The following is a 27,084-nucleotide window of genomic DNA, read 5'->3' as shown; positions in this document are numbered from 1 at the left end:
TAAGCGACCTGTTTTTTCTTTCAACAACACCATTTTGCTGATTGTATAGGACACTCTTTATTGATGTTTTGTCCTACAATATTCAATTCGCAGTCTCACAAGACCAATTTATGCATGCCTAGGGTTTAAGTGTTGGTATGATATGAAAAGGATCTTTTGCTACTTGACTAACACTTTACATCTTGGGTTGTTTTAGCTTAAGGGGGATCATTGCCGCCAGATTTGCATGCTTTTTTGGATTCAAGTTGGGAATGGTTGTTATGACACATGCATGTCCACAAGCAATTTTTGTTTCATGCTTGGTAGTTCATCTATATCATGGTTGAGCAAGAAGCAACCTACTACGGCCACTTCTAGTTGGGAGGTTGAGTACATGGAAATCTTCACAACTGTGTTTAAGTGTGTATGGCTTAGTTGCCTTATGGCTGATTTGGGTGTTGGACATGACACTGCCAACATCATCTACACAAATAGTTAGAGCATATTGGCAATTACGAGGAACCTAGTTTTCATGCTCGCACAAAGCACATTGAGGTGCATTGTTAGGGCGAGACTCTCAACAGGAGATATCAACTTGGCTTACGTGCTAACACATGACAACCTTGCAGATCTATTCACAAAGACATTGCCTCCAAAGAAAGTCAAAGCTTTTCGCAAGCTTTGGGTTTGCTCCCCTTTGTTGGATTGATCATGTCCTTAGGTCCTGGCACTTCCCTATACACTATGTGCTAGCTCTCGTTCACGACATCACTCCCATAGGGGATTTGTTACCATGTATGTGGTAGTGATGTGTGGGAGCACACTTAGGACCGTCGGGGCACTTTTCCCCCACTAGGAGGTTTATCTCCTTTGCATTGTATATACGCCCATCATTCTATTTGTGCACTAAGCAATACACTCTCTATTGTCTGCCTTGAGCTTCTTCATTTTCTCTAGAGTTGTGTGTATGTGTTCCTCGAACACTTATTCCAACATTTCTTTTTTGTTTTTGAAAATTAGCGTTTTTTTATAGGGGGGATTGATGCCTAGAAAATGGTCCTATGTGCAAGGCTATAGGGATCAATAGCTCAGTGAAAGGGGGTCCTATGTAAAGTCTGCAAGGACATAGTGAATAATTGGAAAGTCATTCCCTAGTCTCTATGTCTACGTGGTTCACACGAGGGCTAAAAGGGAGGGGTTGTTTTAGGGGCTAGGAAGGTCATGGATACTAGGAGCATCATAAATATACTTCTCATGACAAGCACTTGCTAGGATGACAGATAACTTTTTATGCAAAAGAAGCTCTCTCTCTCTTCCTCCTTTCTTGCAAATAAATTCAAAGTTTGAATTTACACAATTGAGCTCCTTATTATTTCCAGTTTGTTAATCCAAAAGAAATATTGCTCTTTAAAAGCTATTGTGAGATGTAACACAAGCGTACTTCATAATAGCAAAGAACGAGTAAGAAAGTCCCATAAAGCGGTTCAATACAAGGAAGGCTAAAGAAAATTTATATCTTTCCCTCCAATGTACAAAATTTTTGTTGCTTCTCTCTCTATCTTCCCTTTGTCTTTGTCCTGTCATGTGAAAAATGGAATAGTTTGTGCACGAAAAAAGGAGTAAATAAGGTGTTTTAGAGTAAAATTGATTTACGACATCCATCTTGCACATTTTTGCAAATTTGGTTCACTTGATTTATAATTTCCATCTTGCACCTTTTACAATTGCGATTTTCCAGTTGAATTCCAACAAAGACACTAGAATGCAAATTGTTTTAAAATTTGTTGCTTTGGTATAGGTAGATACAATGATCAAAGATATAAAGGGAATATATTTTTCTCATTTATGGCCAACCCCCATTTCCTTGCTCCAACAAAACCAAACATGGATGCTATGATGTAGAGAACGGGAGAGTGGACAACCATGAATGGATCCTGTGGGTTAGAATAACACAATAATGCACCAATCCGTCGTGTGAATGATACGATCGTCCTGTACCGTTTTGCAGATTCAACTTTCACACTTTGCCTGCCAACAAATACACAAGAATGCGAATTATTTTGAGAATGTGGTGAGATGTACTTAATATTGATGAACCATGGCTGGAATTTTCTCATTTATGCCCGACCCCATTTCCCTTCTCCAACAAAACCCTACATGGATGCTATGATGTAGAGTCCACTTATTTATTTATTTAGGAGAGTGGGTAACCATCATCATCGTAAATTTCATTAGCAAGAGCATAACACAAGACCTCACTCTTGCTCGACACCCCACACACCACAGAGAGTGAATTCATCTCTCTTATCAGCTTCGATCTGTCTGTGTATAGCGCTCGAAGCTTTCTCGACTGCCGACCGCATTGCACATAGACCCATCTTCTGGTTCGGGGCTGTCTGGTTTGGGGCTGAACAGATTAGGGTCTGTACCTCGTCCCACTCAGATCAAATCCCTATATCGTACAACCAGTCTTGGGCTGCGGCGCACAGATCAGAAGACCAATTGGACAGTATACTGGAGCTCTCAAGATCGGATCGTATAAGGGAGCCGCAGCTATGGCGTCTCCTGTATGGCAACCTCAAGAAGAAGGGTTGAGAGGGATTTGTGCTCTTCTGCAAGAACACAGAGCCCCAAGTGCTGATCAAACTCGTGTTTTCCAGCAGCTTCAACAGTTTAGTCAGCTGCCAGACTTCAACAATTACCTCACCTTCATCCTATGCCGTGCTGAGGTACGGAATCTATAGTTTTACAAATTCACAGTGTTTGATCTGCTAGTGTCTTGTAGCCTGCATCGCTGCTAAAGTTTAAATCCTGGTTGACAATTCGAGTTCATAAGCGGGCAACTCCAATTGTGTTTTCTTGATGTCCTCTTCAAAGGAATGCTGTAGTTTTTGTCTGTACATGCTTATCTTTCACATAAAATATGTGGACGAGCTACGGTTCTTCATTTTCTGTTTGGGGGTATGTGCGTATGCTCTTCCGGCATCAAAGCATTGGTGAAAAATTGTTTTTTATTAAGTGCACTGCCATCTTGTGCCTCTTGTGATGTTGATCTTAGCTAGAGTTTTAGGTGATTTTCCTTCGCAACAATGGCTAGCATTTAGGCTCCTCGAACAGATGATGGCCTTAAGTTTGTTTAGTGATTGTATATGGTTGTCAAATGAGATAATGGTTTGTCCTTCTCTCATTGACCATTCATGGTTGAAATGCTTGATGCTGAACCTTAATCATTTGAATGTATTAATCAGTGGAAATCATGGACTTCAGAAGTGTAGAAGGTGTTTCCATGAAGTTTTTTGGGTACAATGACGTTCTTTCTTTGCTACAATTATAACACATATTATTCAATAGATTTCTTTGTAAGATGGATTGGTTGCCGACATATTACACACATATACTTAAATAAATTATGAGAGATATTTAAAAAAATAAGACTGGATATATAAATACAAACTATACCACTAGGTATAAAAAATATCGAAATCTTGTAGAATTTGTGAGGATATTCACAAATAAAAACTCAAAGAAAATGTGGAATTGGATATTTTTTCTTGTTATGAGCACATTACAATACGTGGTTGGGATGCATCCCATTGTGGGAGGTAGTTGTGGAGTAATTAAAGGTTGTGGAGACTGCTCCTACTTTGTGATGGAAAACTTGGGGATCTTATGTGAGATGGAGATGCTCTCTTCTCAATTTCTACATTGCCCATAAGGTCAATGGCGAGTAAAGTCAGTGGACGGTCGGATACCGAACGTTCGACTCCAAGACAAGGCACATGCTACCTTTACTCCAACATTTACAACTCATTTGGAAGCTTATACACTTCATACAACTCATAGGGAAGTCGCATAGAAATATGCCACATAGGCTATGACTAGACATGAGAGAATGCACTCTGTATGTTGGTACATAGGACAAAGACCACATGCTCCATGGGGGGCCATTGGAAGAGACATTCTTGCAGGGTTGTTTCCTTTCATATGCTGATATGTTGCATGCTAATTGAGTGTATATTTTGCGTTGTTGGCTTGACAACAGAGTGGCTACCCTCACTCAGCTTATGAAAGTTGCCAACTTTGGTCTTGCCTTGTTGAAGGGGGAGGATAGTGGGTTTCAGGGCAACGTGAAAGGGGTGAGCAAAAGAAAAATTTAGCAAAGAAGCCCGTTGTGATAGTGATTCCTGAAGCATCCAAGGGGTCAGAAAAGGCAAACAAAGGCAAGGACTCAGTCGAAACGTCTGGAGCGCAGGCTAAGAAACAGAGAAGGAAGCGTTTTGTGCGCAAGTCGTTCGAGGAAAAGAAAGTTCTAATGGCTGAGAACAAATGTTCCATATGCGAGCAGCCTGGTCACTTTGCTACAGATTGTCCATTAAGAAGAACGGCTGATTCGGATGATAAAGAGGACCGGAAAAGCAAGAAGCCTAAACCCACGGCATGTCTAGTGCCAGATATGGTGGGCGATAGGCCAAGTTCAGATGCAAGTGAGCTTTGCAGAGCGTGGGGTAAAGTCAGACACCATACATCACTTATCTTCTTTGATGTAGGTGCTAAAGCAAACTTTATCTCACCAGAGTTGGCCATCAAGTTGGGCATCAAAGCAGAGATGGAGTACACAACAGAGGTAGGGTTGGCATATCCTGGCCACTCAATCCGTACAGCTAGTCGGCAGCTCTTTTTAATCCTTGTAGTGTCCCTAGGGCCCCAGTGGACGGGACGTTCCAACTTACAAGTCTTTGTCTTGTCAGTTAGGCGTGCCACGTCATAATTTTGTGACAACGAGGATGAGAACTGCAACCGCGTGCCAATGTTTTCCTAGATTGCCCTCCAAAACAAACTCGTGAATTGGGGATCTCCGTTCGAGACTATCGACTTAGGCATGCAATGTAACCAAAAAATCAGTGAAATGAACAACCTTGCCAAATGATCAGGCTTAACCGTCTTCTTTACCGGAATAAAGTGAGCTTGCTTGCTAAATGTGTCAATGACTGTTCAAATGCCATTGTGTCCACTTTGGGTCTTGGGAAGATCGAATATGAAATCCATAGCAATGCTTTCCGAGGGGCGAGAGAAAATGGGTAAAGGTTGTAGAAGTCCTGGTGCCTTATGCCTGTCAAACTTGACCTTTTGGCATACTAAGCAAGTCCGCATACTAAGCAACTATGAACAAAGTTGTCCACATCCTTTTTGAGCCTAGTAGAAGTAACGCTCAACACGCTCCATGGTGGTATCTATGCCGCGGTGCCTTGAAAAGGGTGGACAATGGCACTCTGTCAAAACCTTTTCCCTCAACGTCTGTGTAACACACAACATCGTTTTACGCATCAAATAGCCGTCCCATATAGAATAGCTTGTAACTGTCTCCCCAGTCTGTATTCGGCTAAAGATGTCTACAAAGTTAGGATTTGTGGCGTACTGATCGACCATATCCTCAAAGCTTTGATGATGGATCATTGAAATAGCTAGAACCAAGGGCTTTCGAGACAACGCATCTGCCACTAAGTTCTTCTATCCTTGTACATGGACTATTTGGAAAGGAAACTGTGACAATCTCTTTTTCCGAAAGCTGCTTCTGTGACAAGAAGTAGCGTAAACTTTGATGATCTGTAAAGACTGTAAAATCAACTCCCAAGTAAATAGTGTTGCCATTGTGTAAGAGCATGGATAACTGCCAATAGCTATTTCTCCTAAATCTGTGCTACCATCTCTAGACGTGAAAACATCCTGCTCTCGTAAGCAATGACATGGCCTTCTTGCATCAGAATTGCTTCGAGACTATGACCACAAGCATCACAATAAAAGTCAAATGGCTTTTGCAAGGCTGGCAAGGCCAACATTGGTCCGGTAGTAAATTTCTCTTTGAGAGTCTGAAAAGTGGTAATCTCCGTCGGTCCCCACGTGAAAGGGACTGCTTTCTGACTCAGTAAATGCAAAGGAGAAGCTATCTCTGCAAATTTTCGAATGAACCGCCGATAATAAGAGCACAAGCCCAGAAAACTTTGAACTTCATGAACATTTTTCAAGTCAGGCTAATTGCGAATGGTGTCTACTTTGGTTGGGTCCATCATTACACCTTCCGCTGAGACAATGTGTCCCAAAAAGTGTATCTCTAGCAAGAAAAACTCGCTTTTTTTGCATTGATAACCAATCTATGTGTTCGTAGTGCTTGGAAAACCTGTAGCAGATGTTGTCAATGTTCTGCCTCATTCTTGGAGAAAACTATAATGTCATCAAAGAAAGTGCCCACAAAAGATCGATACTCTCTTAAAATCCTATCTATCATTCGGTTTAATGTTGCCGGAGCATTCGTAAGTCCAAAAGGCATAACCAAGTATTCGTACAAACCAAAGGTTGTCCGGAAAGCTGTCTTGTAGACATCCCGTGGAGCAATTTGGATATGATGATATCCACTTTTCAGATCAATTCTGCTAAAACAAGAGGATTTTTGTAGTCTCTTGAGTATATCATTGATCCTTGGAATAGGGAATCTATTCTTGATGGTGATTTTATTGAGAGCTCTATAGTCAATGCACATCCTCCAAGATCCGTCTTTCTTTAATACTAGCAACACCGGAGAGCAAAAAGGTGAAGTGCTAGGTTGGATGAGACCCTTCTCAAGAAGTTCTTTTACTTGGTTCATTATCTCTTCATTTTGGGCTCTACTGACTCGATAAGGTGGTCGATTCGATGGTGTACTTTCGGGAATCAAATCAATCGTGTGGTCCTCATGATGAGGTGGGGGTAACTCGTCTAGTAGGCCTTCAGAGAAACAGTTAGCTTGTGTGTGCATAAATTCTTGTCGTTCCTTATCCAATTCAGACATATTTGATCGTTGTTCATCATTTTGTTCTTTTAAGAAGATCGAGTAAACAAAAGACTGGATTTTAATAATTTGGAATTGGCCGAAGCCGATACAAGTGGGATAGACTGGCCCTTCAATTTTACATCAAGTACAATTTCTCTGCCCTTCTCATTCTTCGAGGTCGCTTTCTTGGCCCTATTATCAACCACAACACTGTTCTTGTGGAACCAAGGGATTCCTAGGAGGATGTAAAAGTCCTCGTGCCCTAGATACCCCAATGCAAACGAAGTTTGCCAATGACAAGTGTAACGGAAACATCCCGTCCAGGTGCCGCTAGAACAAGCTCTGCCTGTGGCCCCATTCTCTCGGGCATGATCCCAAGTCAAGCCGCCAATTCGGGTGAAATGAAGTTGGCCTTGGCTCCTCCGTCAAAGAAGATGAGGGCTTCTTGATCTCGTACTTTGCCCCATGCGCGACAAAGTTTTGTGCTTTCATCCATCTGATTTGGGTTGGTTCCCACACAATTTGGTACCAGTCCAACTTTCATCTTTCCTTTTTAGCCACGTTGTTCAACTGCTGTTGAACTCTCTGGCCTATCTTCTAATGGTGCTCTGTGTGCCTTTTTGGGGCATCGTGCGGAAATAAGCCCTTGTTTGCCACAATCAAAACACTTGCCTTCTTTGAGGTACTCGGATTTTTGTTCCTCCGGCATACGGGAACGAGTATATTTCTTCTTGTGAAACTTCTTTTTCCTTCTGTTGTCATTGGTCGAATTTTGTCCAGTCCTTGGCATCAATTGTTGATTTGTGGGATAAGTCAGGTTACATGAATGCATAGCAAACCCTTGCTTAGCATGTCCCATAAGTTGTTGGATGGACTCGGATTTCTGTAGTAAATAGTAATCTTGAATCTCCTTAGGGAGTTTACAACAAAACCGCTTGATTTGCTGCTTGAAACCGATCTTTTTGAAGGAAGAGGCAGGTAGAAAAGCATCCCAAAACCTTTCGCAAACTGAATCCAAAGTGTCTTCCTTGGTCATCAGAAGATGATTCCAAGTTGTAATCACATTGCGTTTGTACTCTTGAGTGAGCCAAGAGGAATTGAAAAGTCGCTTGAATTTAAGCCACTTGGTCGGTGCTTCTTTTCGTAAGAAAAGAGTGGACCACCATGTCCGAGTGGACCACCATACCCTGAAAAAGTATTAAATTTGACTGCTTGTCCACCTTCCTTGAATTCTTTGGTCTTCTTATTCTCGTCTTCAAGAAAGTCGTATTCATTTGCTCTATAAAAATGCTTCCTTTTTGAATAAAACATCTGGTCCTCAGCGTTCGAACTCTCAGAAGAGGATGCATCCTTGTCAAAACTGTCAGAAAATTGTCAGGATCTGCGGTGGGATCTACTTTTCTTGGCCTTCTTCTTGTTCTTTCCATGTCTTTGGTTCTTTTGTCGTTTCTTATCCTTTTTGTCCTCTTGACTTAAACCAAAAGAGGAAGAGCTATCCAAACCTCAAGAAGAAGATGAGGACGAATTGGACAATCCCTCGACGCGTACGTGCTTTTTTTTTTCTTGCATTCGCGAAAGAAGATTGACGACCCAAATAGCCAGGGTAGTCTGTTCCCTGTTGTGTTTCTTCAGTTGCTTCTTCGCCCCCAAAAGTTGGTTGACTTATCTTTCAACAACGTCATCGAGTGCATCTTCACTAAACATCCGTGGAACATGAGGTTTCTTGAGGGCTGACTTTAATGGGAAGTCGATGGCTGTCTGCCATCGTGAATGCACTTCATTGATCGGGTGCCGGGTCAAAAATTTGGCATTTTGGGGATCCTTCGAAAATTGGAGCATCTGCTTTGCGCAATCATCAACCTGCTGTTGATGCTTCGTCTTCATTGATTAGTACTCTGTATGTCAAGGTGGCCCATACTCTTCATCTGTTGTTCATTTGAATCTCCCGTGCTTCCACCCCGTTCCAAAATTGTCCAATGGGTTCGTCTGATTATTGTGAGTTCATCTCCAAAATCCATGTGTGTTGCAGGGAAAAGGATCGGATTTCTTGGTAGAAGAGAAATCGGCTGGGCTCTGATACCACTGTAACAGACTTGGACACCCCAAGTCGAGAATTTGGCACGACGCACGAGAGACTCATTTAAAACTACTTCACACTTGTAAGGTGCAGCAAAATGAAGATGAGTGCTCCGAACTGTGCTCAAGGTTCCTTTTTCTTATGGAAAGGAGAGCCTTCCGTTCTTAATGAGAGAGTGCAGTGAACACGAACAAAGTGAATGGACACTGTTTGTGAAGGTGCATGAGACTGAGAAATAGAGAGAGAAGAGAATACGACACCAGAGACGTTGTAAAACCCTCCTCCGAAGGCCCCACTCTCGTTGGCGAGTGGTCTACTATTGATTGCACAATCTGGTACAAAAGTAGATGGATGCTAATTGATGCAAGTCTAATGGCTATGTCGATGTCGACAGTTGACGACGGACAGAGTCTATACTGAGTGTTTCGACAACCTGTGTACTACTGTCCAAAAACGCCAAGGAGGCTGAAATCTGCTGAAGCAAAAACAGCCCGCTGTAGCATGAAAACGCTGCTTTACTACTGTAATTCAATGCTTTTCTGCTACCTTGAAACCGCTGATTTGCCGGCCTTTTGAGACTTCCAAAAACGTTACTGGTTTAAAACGCTGATTTGCTGAGGCTATGGCGATGAGGCTAATGGCTGAAAACGCTAGGGGGAGTGTGGTGTAGGTCGCGGGTCTTACTGGGGGAAATCGCCACCAAGAAGGGGGAGTCTTGCTTGAGAGAGAGAGGGGGAACCTGCTGCCCTTGGCCTGTGTTCTCCTTGCTCTTCTGCCAAATAGTGCTAGCCTAGGTTTGCTTATATATTATCTTACCCAATTTGCCCTACTCAGTTTCCAACAAAAGTCACTTAAAATAATAAGTGAAAAATGTCAAAAATAGAGAAAATAGGTTTAATGCACTGGAAAATGCTCTTGATGGATTCTGTTGGATTTTGATGGTAATGCTGATGATCAGCCAGAGGATATGCATCTACTCTAAGTGCCCGGGCATGCATGGTCTGCGAACAGACTCACAAAAGTGCCAGAACACTTCCTAAGATAGATTGACTGGACTGACTAAACCCTTGTCATGCTGTAGCTTGTCCACGGACACATAAGGTTGGATGTGTCAGGTGACATCCCCTCCTTTTTAAAGTGAGGTACTGGTACCGAGCTGCATGGCTTCCTTGTAGTCTGCCAACAACTCTGGATAATCCTTGAAAAACTCTTCGTCGATCCACACCGCTTCGTGGGTTCCTCGATCCTTGAACTTCAAGAAGTATTGTCTCACTTGCTTCTTCGAACCATGTTGAAACTGATGCAACAACACTTGCTCCGACTCCATGACTTTAGCTTCATCTATGATCTCCAGTTCTTCTTCTTCCGAAATGTCCTTTGTAGGCGTTCCCTGAAACACTTTCAACCAAGAAACATGGAAAACGTTGTGCATTGACCATGAGTTAGGCAACTGCAATTTCATTGAAACCTCATTTATCTTTTTAATGACTGGAAATGGACCATACATCCGAAAAGACAACTTGGGACACTTCTTTTCAACTTGCTTAAGACGTTGCTTCATGATTCTTAAATACACCCAATCCCCTTCCTTGATCGAAACATCCTGACGATGCTTATTAGCCTGTCGTGAATAAGATTCTTGAGCCTTGCTTAGCCGAAGCTTCACTCTCTCAGAAATCTCATCCAATGACTGACTTTTAGCATTGGCATCAGACATTTGAGTGACCGAGCGAGTCAAAAGTGACTGGAACGGATGGCCAAAAGCTGCCTCATACGGAGTTCGATCAATGGCAGAGGAAAAAGACTCATTCAAAATAGCATGAACCAATGGGAGATAGAGCTCCCACTGAGACTGTTGATCATGCACGTATGACTCTAAAACATCAAAAGCCAATTGATTGTAAATCTCTGTTTGACCATCTGATTGTGGATGAAAAGCCGATGAAAAATTTAACTTAGTGCCAAAATTTTCAAAGAGTGCGCGCCAAAAATTGGACGTGAACTTAACATCCCTATCTGAAACAATTGATTTTGGCAAATCACAGAGGGGGTACCAATGCTTAATGAACAACCGTACTACATCTTGTGCAGTGATTGTGGCTTTACAAGGAATCAACATGCAAAACTTGCTGAAACGATCAACAATTGTTAAACATTGAGTGTTCCTTGAATGCAAACTTGGTGGAAGGTTAGTCACAAAATCCATGGAAATATCTTGAAAAGGTCCATCGAGAATAGGCAACGGAAACAAGAGGCCTTGCTGCGTACCTCGAGGAGATTTTACCTTTTGACATATAGTGCACTGTGTGACATAACGAAACACATCCTTTCGCATTTTAGGCCAATAAAAGAATCTTTCTATTTTTTTCAAAGTGGTGTTTATTCCCCTGTGCCCACCCGTGAGAGAATCATGTGCATCATGCAATATGGTTGGCTTGAGAGAGGGAAACACACATAAACGTTGACGAAAATACAACATTGAACAAACCGTCACGAATGAGATAGTTGCTTGGCCCTTGGGAAGCAAGAGCCTGCAACTAATGCTTACCAAACTCGGAATCCGCATACTAATTCTTCATGCTGTCAAAAGACACACCCTGAATAGAAAATGTGGAGCTTGACTCAAGAGCCAAAATCTGTCCTTTGCGACTCAACGCATCTGCAATAGGGTTAGCTTTTCCAAGCACATAATCAAATCTCCAAATTGCTCAAAAAATTGTGACCACCGTGCTTGGCGATCACTCCAATGTGCACTAGGCATAGACTGGAGCCACTTGAGGGCTTGATGATCTGTGCGAACTGTAAACTCTCTACCATAAAGAAAATGCTTCCAATGCTTAAGAGAGTGAATGACAGACAAAAGTCCTTTATCATAAACTGAATAATTCTTTTCCGCACTAATGAGCTTCCGTCTAAGGAAAGCTACAGGACGACTATGCTGCTCAAGCACAGCGCCTACGGCGACATTGCTCGCATCCGTCCATACCTCAAAGTGATCATGTTAAGAGGTAAGGATAAGACACGGTGCTTCTGTCACCGGAACCTTGAGAGTTGCGAAAGCCTCAATGGCTGCTTCGGGCAAGTCTACACGCTGACGGCGAGTTTTGACCCCTTTCAAAACATCAGTCATAGGTGCAGCAATGTGTGCAAAATTCTCTATGTGCGAACTATATGCTTGATATAAACAAAGAAAAGAACGCACATCATATGCAGTTTTGGGCAAATCCCAATTACGAACCTGTTCCACCTTCGCGGGATCTAGCTTGACGCCTTCTGCAGAAATGATATAACCCAGATAAGTGACTTCAGTAAGAAAAAATTCAGACTGCTTAGCTGCAATGTACAACCGACACTCATCCAAACGGGTTAGTATCCTTTTGACATCCCTTTCATGTTGTTCCCATGATGCAGAAAAAATGAGAATATCATCCAAAAAAATGAACACATATACACTGACCATATCGCCGAAACGACCTACCATGAGACCATTAAATGTATCCACGGTACTCCCATTGCCCTGCTCGGTGCGAAAAGCGATCTTGAAAATGTCGCCTTTGAATACCCGTACCTGATGGTATCCACTCTTGAGATCGACCTTGTTGAAAACCTTTGTCCCATTGAGCCGATCAAGGATATACTCAATGCGAGGCATCGGAAACTTGTTCTTGACGGTCATCTTGTTCGATGCCCTGTAATCAACACACAAGCGAGACGAACCATCTTTCTTGCGAACAAACAAAATAGGAGCAGCAAAAGGACTTACACTAGGACGTATGAATCCTCTAGCCACCAACTCCGTGAGTTGTCGCTCTTAACTCTTCCTCTTGTGTCTTGTTCAAACGATAGGGAGCCTTACTGACAGGCTGTGTCCCCTCCATAAGCTCGATGCGATGGTCCTCCGGCCGCTCGGGTGGGAGACGGGGTGGAAGATCATCCTGCAAAAAGAGATGTTTAAACTTGGTAAACAAAACCTGAATACTTAGCTGGAGGCTGAATGCTCTGCGAAAAACTGGAGCAGCATAGATGAATGCCGCTTGTGCTCCTCGATGTAATTCACGCTTTACCTGCACATGAGAGATGAGAGGCAAAGAATGCAAACCCTCCTCATCACGAATGATGAGGGGGGAGTTAGTCTTGGCATTTAATGTGAGAGTGTTAGCCTCCCAATCAATGAGAGGGTCATGCTCACGAAACCATCTAATGCCCAAAAGCATCACATCCTGAAAGAGGAGACACAAGAAATTTCCTACGGAAAGCAGCTTGTTGAACCGTAAAAATCACATCAAGGCACTCTTTTGTGATGAGAGAGTCCATACCAGGAGCGAAGCCAGAAACCTCGAGAGGGGATTTCTGACTAACCTCTAGGCGGGCTCTCTCAGCAAGAGAGGCACTAATCACATTATGCATACTGCCTGGATCAAACAATATGATAAAACGTTGACCCTTTACATGACCATAACACTTCATGAGAGACTCATCAATATGTGTCAGAGACATGAGAAGATTCAGCTTGGTTCATTAAAGTGCTTGTGGTTGCTGTGGGTGCCTTTGGTTCTTTAGTGGGGCTGTTTTAGGACAAGCCTTCTTAATGTGACCCTTGACGTGACATTGATAACATCTACCTTCCTTAGCATAAATCACTTGTTCTTCAGCCGTGATAGTCTTGTTTTCCTTAGGCTTTCCCTTATTGTGCTTCATCTCCTGTGCGAGAGCAATCGCTACCGCCTTGTTGAGATCGATTGGATCAAGCACCTTCACATCAAACTTGATATACTTGTCAAATCCATAAAGGAATGCCTCCTTGCGCTCCGCATCCGATTTGCGTAATTGAGTGCCAAGCTGCAAAACACGATTAGAGAAAGACATAACTGGCATACCATGTTGCATGAGAGCGTGCCAATCGTCCTTCAATCGTGCGAGGTACTGAGGTGGCATAAACCGCGCCTTGAGCTTGTCTTGGAAATTAGCCCAACTGAAGGAAAGGGGCGTGAATTCGTCGGCTTCCTCTAGGTGCGCGGCCAACTGTGCCTCTTGCCATGCGTGGTACCAATTTATGGCATCACTAGCAAGGTACATGGCTGCCGTCAAAACTTTGCTATTTTTTGTCTTCTTATTTGTTGCAAAATAAGCACTAAATTGATGCAACCAAGAATGAATAACCGTAGCATCCATCTTACCATCGTACGTATTGAAAGTCAACTTTTCTGTGATTGGGTTGTTGGAGTTCGAATCCCGGCTTGTGCCACTTGATGAACTACCAACATCTTTGGCTGGCTCGGACTTCGAGGCGAGGACATGTCGAACCAATTCTTGTGTGCGTAGTTCTCTCTGTGCCTCACGATCGGCCTCCAAGGCCGCTCGTCTTTCTTCGGCCGCCAAGCGCGCATCATCGTGCTCACGTTCCAAAGATGCTTTTCTTTCTTTTCGTTCCTTGTCCGCCAAGCATGCTTGTTCACGCTTGCGAAGCATTCGTTCCTCGGAGGCTGCCTGTCGTTCTTGGCGCTCACGCTACGAGGTAATGCGCTGCGCTTCTTGTTGAGCCATCGCAACGCGATTCGCTTCTTGTTGTTGTGCCATCATGTCCATTATCGTCTTGACCAAAGCCTCCATAGGATTTGGTGCAATCCCTGGCGTAGATGGCGAAGGGGGAGGGTCAAGAAAACCTTCATGGTGAGGAAATTCTTCTTCACTACTCTCATGCCCATCACCTCCATGCGAAGTATCCATTCCGCTTCGGGGGATGACCATACATTGTGATCTTTGGTTCTTAAGTTCACTAGGAACTTGGGTTCTTGTGGGTCTTGGGTTCTCGAGGGTTCTTGAGGTTCTCGAGTTCTTCTTTCGCTTGCAATTTGTGTTAAGAGAAGGATCTTCTCTTCACCCGAGTTCTGCTCTTTTCCACGGGCGCACCCCTTGGCGGCCTTGCGCTCACACCAAGGTTGCTTTTTCCCACCTCACGTCGATTGGCCGGCCGCTAAGTGCACGATCCGCTCTCAATGAGTGAAAAGAGGCACAAGGGGAGGCTAGACAAGCCCTTCTTTCTTGGGTTTCCTGTCACTCTTCAAAAACACGATTAGGAATCGACATGCCCAAGCGAACTTGGGTTCGTGCGACCTCAACAAGCAAATTTTTTTTCTGTGGTTCTTGTGGTTCTTTCCTTGAGTGATACAGAACATTGCCAAAGCTCTGATACCAATGTAAGGTGCAGCGGAATGAACGTTGTACTTTAGTGCTCCGAATTGTGCTCAAGGTTCCTTTTTCTTATGGAAGGGAGAGCCTTGCATTCTTAATGAGAGAGTGCAGTGAACACGAACAAAGTGAATGGACACTGTGTGTGAAGGTGCATGAGACTGAGAAATAGAGAGAGAAGAGAATACGACACCAGAGACGTTTAAAACCCTCCTCCGAAGGTCCCACTCGTTGGCGAGAGTGGTCTACTATTGATTGCACAATCTGGTACAAAAGTGGATGGATGCTAATTGATGCAAGTCTAATGGCTATGTCGATGTCGACAGTTGACGACGGACCGAGTTTATGGCTGAAAACTGAGTGTTCTGACAACCTGTGTACTGCTGTCCAAAAATGCCAAGGAGGCTGAAATCTGCTGATGCAAAAACGCAGCCCGCTGTAGCATGAAAACGTTGCTTTACTACTGTAATTCAGTGCTTTCTGCTGCCTTGAAACCGCTGATTTGCCGGCCTTTTGAGACTTCCAAAAACGCTGATGTTGATGGTCTAAAACGCTGATTTGCTGAGGCTATGGCGATGGGGCTAATGGCTGAAAACGCTAGGGGGAGTGTGGTGTAGGTTGCGGGTCGTGCTGGGAAGAAGGGGGAGTCTTGCTTGAGAGAGAGAGGGGGAACATGTTGCCCTTGGCCTGTGTTCTCCTTGTTCTTCTGCCAAATAGTGCTAGCCTAGGTTTGCTTATATATTATCTTACCCAATTTGCCCTACTCAGTTCCCAACAAAAGTCACTTAAAATAATAAGTGAAAAATGTCAAAAATATGGAAAATAGGTTTAATGCACTGCAAATGCTCCTGATGGATTCTGATGGTAATGTTGATGATCATGCTGTGTGCAACCAGAGGATATGCATCTACTCTTAAGTGCTTGGGCATGCATGGTCTGCGAACAAGCTCACAAAAGTGCCAGAACACTTGCTAAGCTAGACTGACTGGACTGACTGAACCCTTGTCATGCTGTAGCTTGTCCACGGACACATAGGGTTGGATGTGTCACGTGACAACATTTTAATCATAGTTCAATTGAGTCGACATGGCCCGGTGTAGTTTCGTGCCGAGAGAGATTGGCCCCATTGACTGGCGTCCCTTGCGGTATTTATTTTTTTATATTAATGTTGGAGCAAAAGTTACAATGCCGGCGGGTCCTCTCTGCTCTGAAGCTCGTCAGCAATCTGAGCCAGAGAGTGGCCCTTGGGTTCAATTTAAAGGCCTTGAGGGCTCTCAAAAGCTACATGAAAAGCCAAACTCAAAAGCACTGGCTCCTAAAAGCTGCCAACGCTCTTTGCGGAAATTTTGTAAAGTCTTGCCGTAAAACTCGGAGCGTCGGTACGGTCTGCCATGTTAGCTAGCCAGTGTGATTTGCGGAGGGTCTGTACAACTGCCACGTTAGCGCGTTTTATGTAATTCTCTCTCTTTATACTCTAGTTGTCCCTAGGACCCATCGGATGGGACCCTAAGTTGGAACAACTTTCCAACTTATAACTTCAGGTCCTGTCAATTGGTCATGCCACGTCATAATTTTATGAAAGAATTGACTTTATGGACTGTGTGCATTGAATTGGAAATTCTTTTGGCTGAATTGAAAACATGTGCTCTTTCATGTGTGTGTTGTTAGCGACATGTAGCGAAAGATGAAATGTCTGCAACATTTTGTCTGGTGAATGATTTGAACTTAGTGCGTCTAGACATCTGTTAGAGATTAGCGAGATCTGGATGTGATGGCTAAGCGAACTGAATGATATTCTAGTGCATCAAGATGTCCATGAGTACATTAAGAGTTTCAGAAGGATTAGATGCTTACATAGGGATCTAGGTGCATCAAGAGTTCTGGACGGAATGAGATGGCTAGATTAAATGATTGAAAACACAGTGTTCACTGTGAAATAGGTGTGTGATTTTTTGAACTGCATGCAATGTGGATGTACTGTCTTGTATGGTCATGGGCATGGTTTGCTTGGTTGACATGTGAAATGAAAGGATATAAATCTGATAGTAACAAGATTTAGTAGATCTAGACATCTGTGAAAGATCAGTGTGGTCTGGATGTGATTACTAAATGGTTACAATGATCAGGATCTGTATCTGAGACCCTCGACAGAAATGTGATTAATCAGTGATTGATGTCTTTGTCTAAGTGCTAGATTGGAGTCTAGTGCATGAGTACATAGAGTTAGTGCCTATTGAAGAGAGTTTCTGTCCTTTGGCTGTTTTTGCAAGGGTAATCGAGGGCGATTACAATTCTTTCAAGAGAGGGGGATGTCACAAAGTGATGATGTGGCATGTCCTACTGGCAGAGAAATGACCGAGTGGACAAGAGGAATTGAACCCAGAAGATGGCTATCGATTGAAAGAACTTCCGAGCATCAGCTGTGGTGGCTAGAACCGTAAAGGACAGAAGCTTGAACTCTGAAAGAAATTTTCGTAAATTGCGTTGACACGTTGACGTGGCAAATCCGTACAAACGATGACATGGTAGGACAATGGGGATTTTTCGCGTTTTGCATTGCTAGTGCCACACGGCAGGCTGTACGGATTTCCACAAATTACTTTGGCTGCTTTTGGGAGATCCTATCGCTAGCTTTTGAGAGCAAATGCTTTTTGGAAGAAGTGCTTTAAAGCCGATTGCTCCTGGGGCTCAGCTCTTAGGCATCCCTTGTACTGTTTATGAGGACCCTTGGGGCCTGACTCTGCAAAGCATCTGGGCGCAGAGTTTGAGCGCAGAGGACTGTCGGGAGTTCTACTTTGCTGTGAGCAATAATAGAAATACCGAAAGGGGTGTCAATCTCTGGGGCCAGTGCATCTGGGCGCGGAACTCCGCCGCGCCGTGTCGACTCTCTCTCTCTCTCTCTCTCTCTCTCTTAAAGTGCAATGATTTTGCAGTTTTTTCGTGTGTTGCTATTGATTTCTTGCTTGGAGTGTTCAAACTTGTAACACTTCCAACCAGAGATACACACTTTTTGGGTCACATTGTTTTGTGCAAGGGTGTTAGTGTAACAAATTGCTGACGTGCCCGAAACCCTAATCCTGTTGAAACCCTAACCCTAAAATCAGAAGCCCTAATTCTGTTAAAAACCCTAATTTTGGTCGAAACCCTAATCTTGCTGAAACCCTAACCCTAAACTCAGAAACCCTAATTTTGCCCGAAACCCTAACCTTGACTGTCATGTGACACATCCCAACCCTATGTGTCCATGGACAAGCTACACCATAGTAGGGGTTTCCGTCAAGTCTAGTCAAGTTAGATTAGAAGTGATCTGGCACTTTTGTGAGTCTATTCGTAGACCGTGCATGCCCAGTCACTCAGTGTAGATGCATATCCTCTGGTTGCACCTTGCATAAGCATAAGCATTTCCATCAGATTCCATCAGAGTCAGTTTGGGGATTTTTCAGATGACTTTATCCCATTTTTCCCTATTTTTGACATTTTTCACTTATTTATTAAGTGACTTTTGTTGGGTACTCAGTAGGGCAAATCGGGTAAGTAAATATATAAGCAAACCCAAGTTAGCACAAATTGGCAGATGAGCAAAGGCACAACATGCTTCCCCAAGCAACAGGTGTCCAACCCTCTCTCAGCAAGACCCTCTCCAACCTTGCCGAGGCCACTCCCCTTCCACCAACGTTTTCAGCCATCACCACAGTGCTCCCTTCCATTGGCGTTTTCTAGCCCAGCCATCGCCACCCCATGTCCCTTCATGCCCGGCGTTTTCACTATCCATTGGCAGCAGCAAAAGGACTTCACTAACGCTAGCATTCAATTGCAGATCATTGGCGTTTTCAGCCCCAAAACGCTGCAAAGAATTCAGCCTTTAAACCTGCAGCAAGACCAGCGATTGTCATCAGTTCAGCCTTCAAAAACGCTGCAGATTCTCAGCGTTTCCAGCCGGCAACCAGCCCCTTAAAAAACGTAGCAAACCCTAGAAACCAGCGTTTTCTTTCAGCAGCTATACCAGCGTTTTTCTTCATCAATACAGCCCCTTCAAGGACAGTCAAATTCAGCCCGACAAAACAATAATTTTCAGCCTTAAAGACAGCAGTAGAAAACAGGCCATTTCAGCCCCAAACAGTCCATGAAAATCAGCAGATAGAAGATCCCAATTTTCAGTCACGAAGTCGTCGTCGTCATCATCGACATAGTCCCATTGCATCAGTCCATTGCATTCGCATTGTACACTTTTGTGCAATCAAAGTAGACCACTCTCGCCGACGAGAGTGGGGCCTTCGGAGGAGAGTTATACAACCTCTCGGTGTCGTATCTTTTCTCTCTCCTTCTCTCTCACTCATTTACACGCACAATATCCACTCACTTTGTTCGTGATCACAGCACTCTCTATAAGATGGAAAGCTCTCTCTTTCCCTAAGAACTAAAAGGAACCTTGAGCAGTAAAGATCACTAATCTTGAGAAAATACAACATTCATTCCGCTTCACCTTACATGGGTATCAGAGCTTTGGAAGTGTTCTGCATTACTCAAGGAAAGAACCACAAGAATTTTTTTGCTTGTTGCGATCGCACGAACCCAAGTTTACTTGGGCGTGGCGATTCCTAATCGTGTTTTGTTGAAGAGTGACAGGAATCCCAAGAAAGAAGGGCTTGTCCAGCCTCCCCTTGTGTCTCTTTTCACTCATTGAGAGCGGACCTTGCACTTAGTGGCCGGCCAATCGACGTGAGGTGGGAAAAAGCAACCTCGGTGTGAGCGCAAGGCCGCCAAGGGGTGCGCCCGCCGCAGAAAAGGGTAGAACTCGGGTGAAGAGAAGATCCTTCTCAACACGATTTGCAAGCGAAAGAACACCTCAAGAACCTCAAGATCCTCAAGAACCCAAGATTCTCCCAAATCAAGGACCTGAAGAATCTGAAGACCCTCAAGAACCCAAGTTCCTCGCGAGCTTAAGACCCCAAGATTATAGTGCATGGTCGTCACCCGAAGCGGAATGGATACTTCGCATACAAGTGATGAGCATGAGAGAGGCGATGAAGACTCGTTTTCACCCGGAGATGATCTCTTCAACCCTCCCCCTTCGCCACCTACGCCAAATCCTATGGAGGCAGTGGTCAAGCAGATGATGGCCATGATGGATAGACAAGAAGCAAATCGTCTTGCTCTTGCCGCAAAACAAGAAGAAAATCGGCTTGCTTTTGAACGCGAGCGCGATGAACGAGAAGCTCTACGGGAGATTCGCCTTCAAGAATTTATTTTCCACTTGCTAGCCTCGAAGACCAAATCACCCAAAGATCATGGGAGTTCCTCTCGTGGTGCAAGTTATGATGCGGATTCAAACAATCCAGTCACCGAAAAAGTGACTTTCAGTAAGTATGATGGTAAGATGGATGCTACGGTGATTCATTCTTGGTTGCATCAATTTAATGCTTATTTTGCGACAACTAAGAAATCAGGAAATAGCAAAGTTTTGACGGTAGCTATGTACCTTGTCGGTGATGCCATAAATTGGTACCATGCATGGCAAGAGGCACAGCTAGCCGCGCACCTAGAGGCAGCCGATGATTTCACGCCCCTCTCTTTTAGTTGGGCTGATTTCCAAGACAAGCTCAAGGCGCGGTTTATGCCACCTCAGTACCTTGCACGCTTGAAAGAGGATTGGCGTAATCTCAAGCAACATTGTATTCCAGTCATGTCTTTTTCTAACCGTGTTTTGCAACTAGGCACTCAACTACGCAAGTCGGATGATGAGCGCAAAGAGGCTTTTCTCTTTGGGTTAGACGAATACATCAAGTTTGATGTTGAAGTCTTTGACCCGGCGGATCTCAACAAGGCGGTAGCAATCGCTCTCGCCCAAGAGATGAAGCACAACAAGGGAAAGCCTAAGGAGAACAAGTCTTCTCAAGGGACATCTCAGAATTCTCAGAACACACAGAACGGTAAGAACGGTAATTCTTCTAGCCCTTCTTCCTCTAATTCCTCGGAAAAGAACTCTAACAATGAATCTAAGGGTAAAGCTAAAGCACCTGCAAAACCTAAGCTAACCCTTGATGAAAAAGCTTCTCAAGGAATTATAGGAGGATACATCACGGCAGAAGAACAAGTGATTTATGCTAAAGAAGGTACATGTTTTCAATGTCATGCCAAGGGTCACATTAAGAAGGCCTGTCCGAAGACAGTCCCGCCTAAAGAACCAAAGGCACCCACAACTACCACAAACTCTGTCACAACACAACCTGCATCTTCTCCTGACTCTGACACACACATCGATGAATCTCTCTTGAAGTGTTATGGTCATGTAAAAGGACAGCGTTTTAGCGTTTTATCATATTGTTTGATCTAGGCAGTATGCATGATGTGATTAGTCCCCCTCTTGTTGAGAGAGCTCGCCTAGAGGTTAGTCAGAAATCTCCTCTCCAGGTTTCTTGCTTCGCTCCTGGTATGGACTCTCTCTCATCACAAAGGAGTGCCTTGATGTGATGTTTACCGTTCAACAAGCTTCTTTTCATAGGAAATTTCTTGTGTCTCCTCTCTCAGGATGTGATATGATTTTGGGCATAAAATGGTTTCGTGAACTCAACGCTCTCATTGATTTTGAAGCTAACACTCTCATTTTACATGCCAAATCTGATTCCCCCCTCATCATTCGTGTTGAGGAGGGCTTGCATTCTTTGCCTCTCATCTCGCATGTACAGGTAAAGCGTGAATTACGACGAGGAGCACAAGCGGCATTCATATATGCTGCCCCAGTTTCCCAGAGCATTTAGGCTCCAGGTAAGTATTCGGAGTTGTTTACGAAATTTAAACATCTCTTTTTGCAGGATGATCTTCCCCCTCGTCTCCCAGCGGAGCGGCCGGAGGACCATCGCATCGAGCTTATGAAGGGAGCGCAGCCGGTCAGTAAGGCTCCCTACCGTTTGAACAAGTCACAGGAGGAAGAGTTAGAGCGACAACTCACGGAGTTGGTGGCTAGAGAATTTATACGTCCTAGTGTAAGTCCTTTTGCTGCCCCTATTTTGGTCGTTCGCACGAAGGATGGTTCATCTCGTTTGTGTGTTGATTACAGGGCATTAAACAAGATGACCATCAAGAACAAGTTTCTAATGCCTCGCATTGAGTATATCCTCGATAGGCTCAATGGGGCAAAGGTTTTCAGCAAGGTCGATCTCAAAAGTGGATACCATCAGGTACGGGTATTCAAAGGCGACATTTTCAAGACAACCTTTCGCACCGAGCGAGGGCAATGGGAGTATATTGTTATGCCTTTTGGATTGACAGGAGCCGTGGGTACGTTCATTCGTCTCATGGTAGGTCGTTTTGGCGATATGATAGGTGTATGTGTGTTCATTTTTTTAGATGATATTCTCATTTTTTCTGCATCATGGGAACAACATGAAAGAGATGTTGAAAGGGTACTAACTCGTTTGGATGAGTGTCAGTTGTACATTGCAACTAAGAAGTCTGAATTTTTTCTTACTGAAGTCACTTATCTGGGTTATATCATTCAGCAGAAGGCGTCAAGCTAGACCCCGCGAAGGTGGAACGGGTTCGTAATTGGGATTTGCCCAAAACTGCATATGATGTGCGCTCTTTTCTTGGTTTATGTCAAGCATATAGTTCGCACATAGAGAATTTTGCACGCATTGCTGCACCTATGATTGATGTTTTGAAAGGGCCGTCAACGCGTAGACTTGCCCGAGGCAGCCATTGAGGCTTTCGCAGCTCTCAAGGTTGCGGTGACGGAAGCTCCGTGTCTTATCCTTGCTCCTTGGGATAATCCTTTTCAGGTATGGACGGATGCAAGTAATGTCGCCATAGCTTTCCTTAGCCTGAAGCTCAATAGTGCGGAAAAGAATTATTCAGTTTATGATAAAGAACTTTTGTCTGTCATTCACTCTCTTAAGCATTGGAAGCATTTCTTGTATGGTAGAGAGTTTACAGTGCGCACAGATCATCAAGCCCTCAAGTGGCTACAGTCTATGCCTAGTGCACATTGGAGTGATCGCCAAGCGCGATGGTCACAATTTTTTGAGCAATTTGGAGGTTTGATTGAGTATGTGCCTGTCACAGGACGGGAGCGTACACGAGCACTTAGAAAATCTGAAAATTATAATTCCTTGAAAACATGAGAGAAGGGAGAAGATCGACATAGTATTGGGGACCAGAAGATGGGATGGTCCCCCCTCCCCCCCCCCGTTAAGAGTATTCTTTTATTCAGGGAGAATTCTTATACAAGCATGAGAACCCGAGGAAACCCCTCCGTTCTGTAATCTTAGACCTGAAGGTCGTACTCTCTCGTAAAGGGCTTGAGCACAAGGCCGTTCCTTCCCGTAAGGGACTTAGGCGCGAAGCCGTACTTTCCCGTAAGGGACTTAGGCGTGAAGCCGTACTTTCCCGTAAAGGGCCTTCCCGTAAGACGGAAGATTCTTGCAAAACAAATCACACAGAGAAACAATTCTCAATGCGTATCAACACCTTATACCTGTCGCTCCTTGCTCGGAGAATCGACCTCCGTACTCAGTCGTCACGCGAACACTTGCAGTTTCCGTCGCCAGTCTTTGCTCCAGAATCCCAGCGCTTGCACTTCCTGTTGCTTCCGGCTCCTCTCAAACTGAAACGTTGGCTACCCTTTTATAGGGTCTGACACCCGGCAGGAATAGGGGTCCAAAAGCAGAGCTTGGCGCTCCTAGAGAGAGGAGAGAGAAAATCGTGTTTTCTAGAGAGAGGGGAGAGAGAGATCGCAATTCAGCCCCCCTGCGTTGGTTTTAGCGCTGGCTTTTTCTATAAGAGCCTTGCCTGCTTTATTTTATTAATAAAGGGGCCGGTCACTTAAAAGTGACCGGTCACTTTATAAAATAAAGTGTGAACCTGTTCAAACTTTAAAAACTCACTCAGTTAGTGAAAACAATGCTACACGGACACATTCTAGGCATCCCCGGGTGCAGGGCATGACACAGATGCAATGCAGACACAGACTCCTCGCGGGAAAACATCTGTCCTCTCGCGACTGTTCCTGCTTTTTGTAAAAAGCTTCATTGAACCCATCTTTATTCTTGTGCTTGCGTTCTTACGGGTATTTTCTTACTCAGTTCGGATTTCCTCCTTAGCCTACGGGATGCCCCCTTACTGATGCACCCGTCACCCATCATGTGATGCATCAGAGGCACTCATAACCCGGCCCTTTCCACCGAACTTACGGAAACTCCTTCGCGATGTTTACCGTCAATCAAATGACACATCAGAGTTGTCCGTTCTTGATGGCAGTTCCTGTAGCTACAATCTTTTAACAGTTCTTAGTGCACATAATAAAATATCTTTAAAAAAAGATTAATCATTAAAAATAAGAAAATAGTCCAATAAGCAACATCCCACTGGCTTCTAAATAGTTGACCTCAACTGTAGTGCTTGGACATATACCTCCAGTATCTCGGGATAAGCTGCTAATTCCTCTTGCGTCATCCACTGAGCATCTAGATTCGAGTAGTTCTTAAACTTAACCAAATACTTCCGTGTTATCTTTCCGGATTTGAGAGGCCGCTCTTGATGACTTACTATCTGCTCCGGTAGGAGTATTTCTTCTGTTTCCTCAACCTCAGGAGGTTCCTCAGCACTAGGCTTGCTTGGAGGCGGACATATACGGCCGGAGTAAACTGACATGGAAAGCATTATGGATCTTCCAATTAGGCGGTAGCTCTAATCGGAAAGCGACATCATTCACTCGCTCAGTAATCTTAAACGGCCCATAATAACGGGTAGAAAGTTTTACCACTTTTCCCTTATGAGACGCTTGTTTCTTAAGTCTTGCCTTCTCAAACTTGAGTAAGACTAACTGTTCGACTGTTAAGTCTAGATTCCTTCTGTGCTTGTCTGCAGCTTTCTTATGCTTTTCCTGAGAGCGTAGAATAGCTCTCCTAACTTGCCCGTAGGCGGTGTCCAAATCCCGGACAAATTCATCTGCTGCAAAGATCTTATGCTTAGTTAAAAGGATGGGTGGAAGCAAAGGCTTACCATAGAGAATCTCAAAAGGTGCTTTCCCCGTCGATGAGTGTATGGTATTGTTATACGCATACTCGACAAGAGGCAAATATTTCTCCCAGTCAGATTGCCGGTCTGACACATAAGCTTTTAGCATATCCAATACTGTGGAATTGGCTCTCTCACTCTGCCCATCCGTTTGAGGATGGTAGGCAGATGAAAAATTCAGCTTTGTACCAAGATTATCCATCAAGGCACGCCAAAAATTTCCTGTCATGCGAGGATCTCGATCACTCACAATAGTCTTAGGCATTCCAATGATGCTTAAAGATCTGTGCTAGAAAGACCCTAGCCATATGATCTGCTTTGATCGTTTTCTTGACTGGTATAAAGTGTGCTTGCTTGCTAAACCTATCCACAATGGTCCAGATCGCGTCATTTCTAGTCTGAGTTCTAGGGAGGTCCATGATAAAGTCCATGGCAATACTTTCCCAAGGTTCATTAGGCATAGGCAAAGGTTGCAGCAACCCAGGCGTCTTATGCCGATCATACTTCACTTTTTGGCAAACCAAGCAATCCCTGACATACTTATCAATGTCTGCTTTAAGGCTAGGCCAAAAGAAATATCTTTCCATTGCTAAGGTTGTAGGGAGAATACCACGATGACCTGCATAAGGCGAAGCGTGTGCTTCATCCATGATCTTCTTTCTTAATGGTTCCGCCACACATATGGCTTGATGGTGGTAGAGATAACCGTCCAGGATGGAATAGGGAAATTCATTCTCTCCCCGATGTAGCTTTCCCCAAATGGTGGAGAAGTCTGTATCATTCGGATACAAATCCGGTAGTGCTTCTAATTCTTGGTGATACATCGAAGTGATAGCGTTCGCCCTTGGCCGCCTAGACAATGCGTCTGCGACTACATTCTTACTCCCAGCCGTGTGAAGGATCTGGAAGTGAAACATAGATATAAAGTTTGCCCATCTCATCTGCTTTTCAGATAGTTTCCTTTGCGTAAGAAAATACCGCAAACTCTGGTGATGAGTCTTGATCATAGAATCCGCTCCTAGAAGATAGTGCTTCCAGTTGGATAAGGCGTGAATCACAGCCGAGAGTTCCTTTTCGTAGTTTGATGCATGCAACTCTGCATCCTTAAGCCGTTTGCTTTCATAAGCCACTGCATGGTCTTCTTGGTTTAACACTGCTCCGATGCAATCACCTGAAGCATAGCAGTGAACCTCAAATGGTTTCCCTAAGTCAGGCACTATCAAAATAGGTCCATGGCTTAGCAAGTACTTGAGCCGATCAAAAGCTCCTTGTTGTCTCGATCCCCATTTGAAAGGAATCTTCTTCTTTGTCAAATCATGAAGTGGTCCTGCTACATGAGCAAATCCTCGGACAAACCTTCGATAATATGAACATAATCCCAGAAAGCTACGCACATCATGTACCGTAGTGGGAATAGGCCAATCTTCGACCACTCGGATCTTGGCAGGATCCATACTCACTTGATTGTGAGAGACTATATGGCCGAGATAGTGTATCTCTGAGAGAAAGAACTCGCTCTTCTTTGCATTCACATGCAACTCATGCTTTCGCAATTCTTGAAACACTAAGTCCAAGTGCTTCCGATGTTCCTCTTCTGACTTAGAGAAGATGAGTATGTCGTCAAAGAATACTCCCGTAAAAGCTCGATACGGGCTGAAAATGCGGTCCATCATGCGATTGAACGTCGCAGGAGCATTGGTCAAGCCGAAAGGCATTACCAAAACTTCATATAGTCCAAAGGTCGTGCGGAAAGCAGTCTTATGGACATCCTCAGGGGCGATCCGTATTTGATAATACCCACTCTTTAAGTCTATGCGACTAAAGACACTTGCACCCTGCAACTTATCAAGTATATAATCAATCCGAGGGATTGGAAAGCGACTTTTGATTGTGATCTTGTTTAAAGACCGGTAGTCTATGCACATTCGTAACGTGCCATCTTTCTTATGCACCAGTAGAACTGGAGAGCAGTAGGGTGCAGCACTGGGCCGTACTAACCCTTTCTCTAGAAGCTCGTTGA

At 44.1% G+C, this 27,084-nt stretch overlaps 1 protein-coding gene across 2 annotated transcripts in view; it reads left to right on the top strand.

Annotated features, from left to right (window-relative positions):
• Positions 1 to 2,196: 2,196 nt before the first annotated feature.
• Positions 2,197 to 27,084, top strand: part of TRN1 (transportin 1) — a 96,022-nt gene continuing 71,134 nt past the window's right edge. For both annotated transcript variants that reach the window (XM_086484978.1, XM_086484971.1), the window contains exon 1: positions 2,197 to 2,708. In XM_086484978.1, coding sequence (XP_086341104.1) covers positions 2,535 to 2,708 — 174 coding nt within the window. In that variant the 5' untranslated portion in view covers positions 2,197 to 2,534. The remainder of the gene's footprint in view (positions 2,709 to 27,084) is intronic.

This window comes from Adiantum capillus-veneris, chromosome 2 (assembly GCF_014529385.1).
Source record: "Adiantum capillus-veneris isolate H3 chromosome 2, ASM1452938v2, whole genome shotgun sequence".
NCBI lineage: Eukaryota > Viridiplantae > Streptophyta > Polypodiopsida > Polypodiales > Pteridaceae > Adiantum > Adiantum capillus-veneris.
The sequence above is the reverse complement of the archived record's forward strand: the minus strand, read 5'-3'. Positions and strand labels throughout refer to the sequence as shown.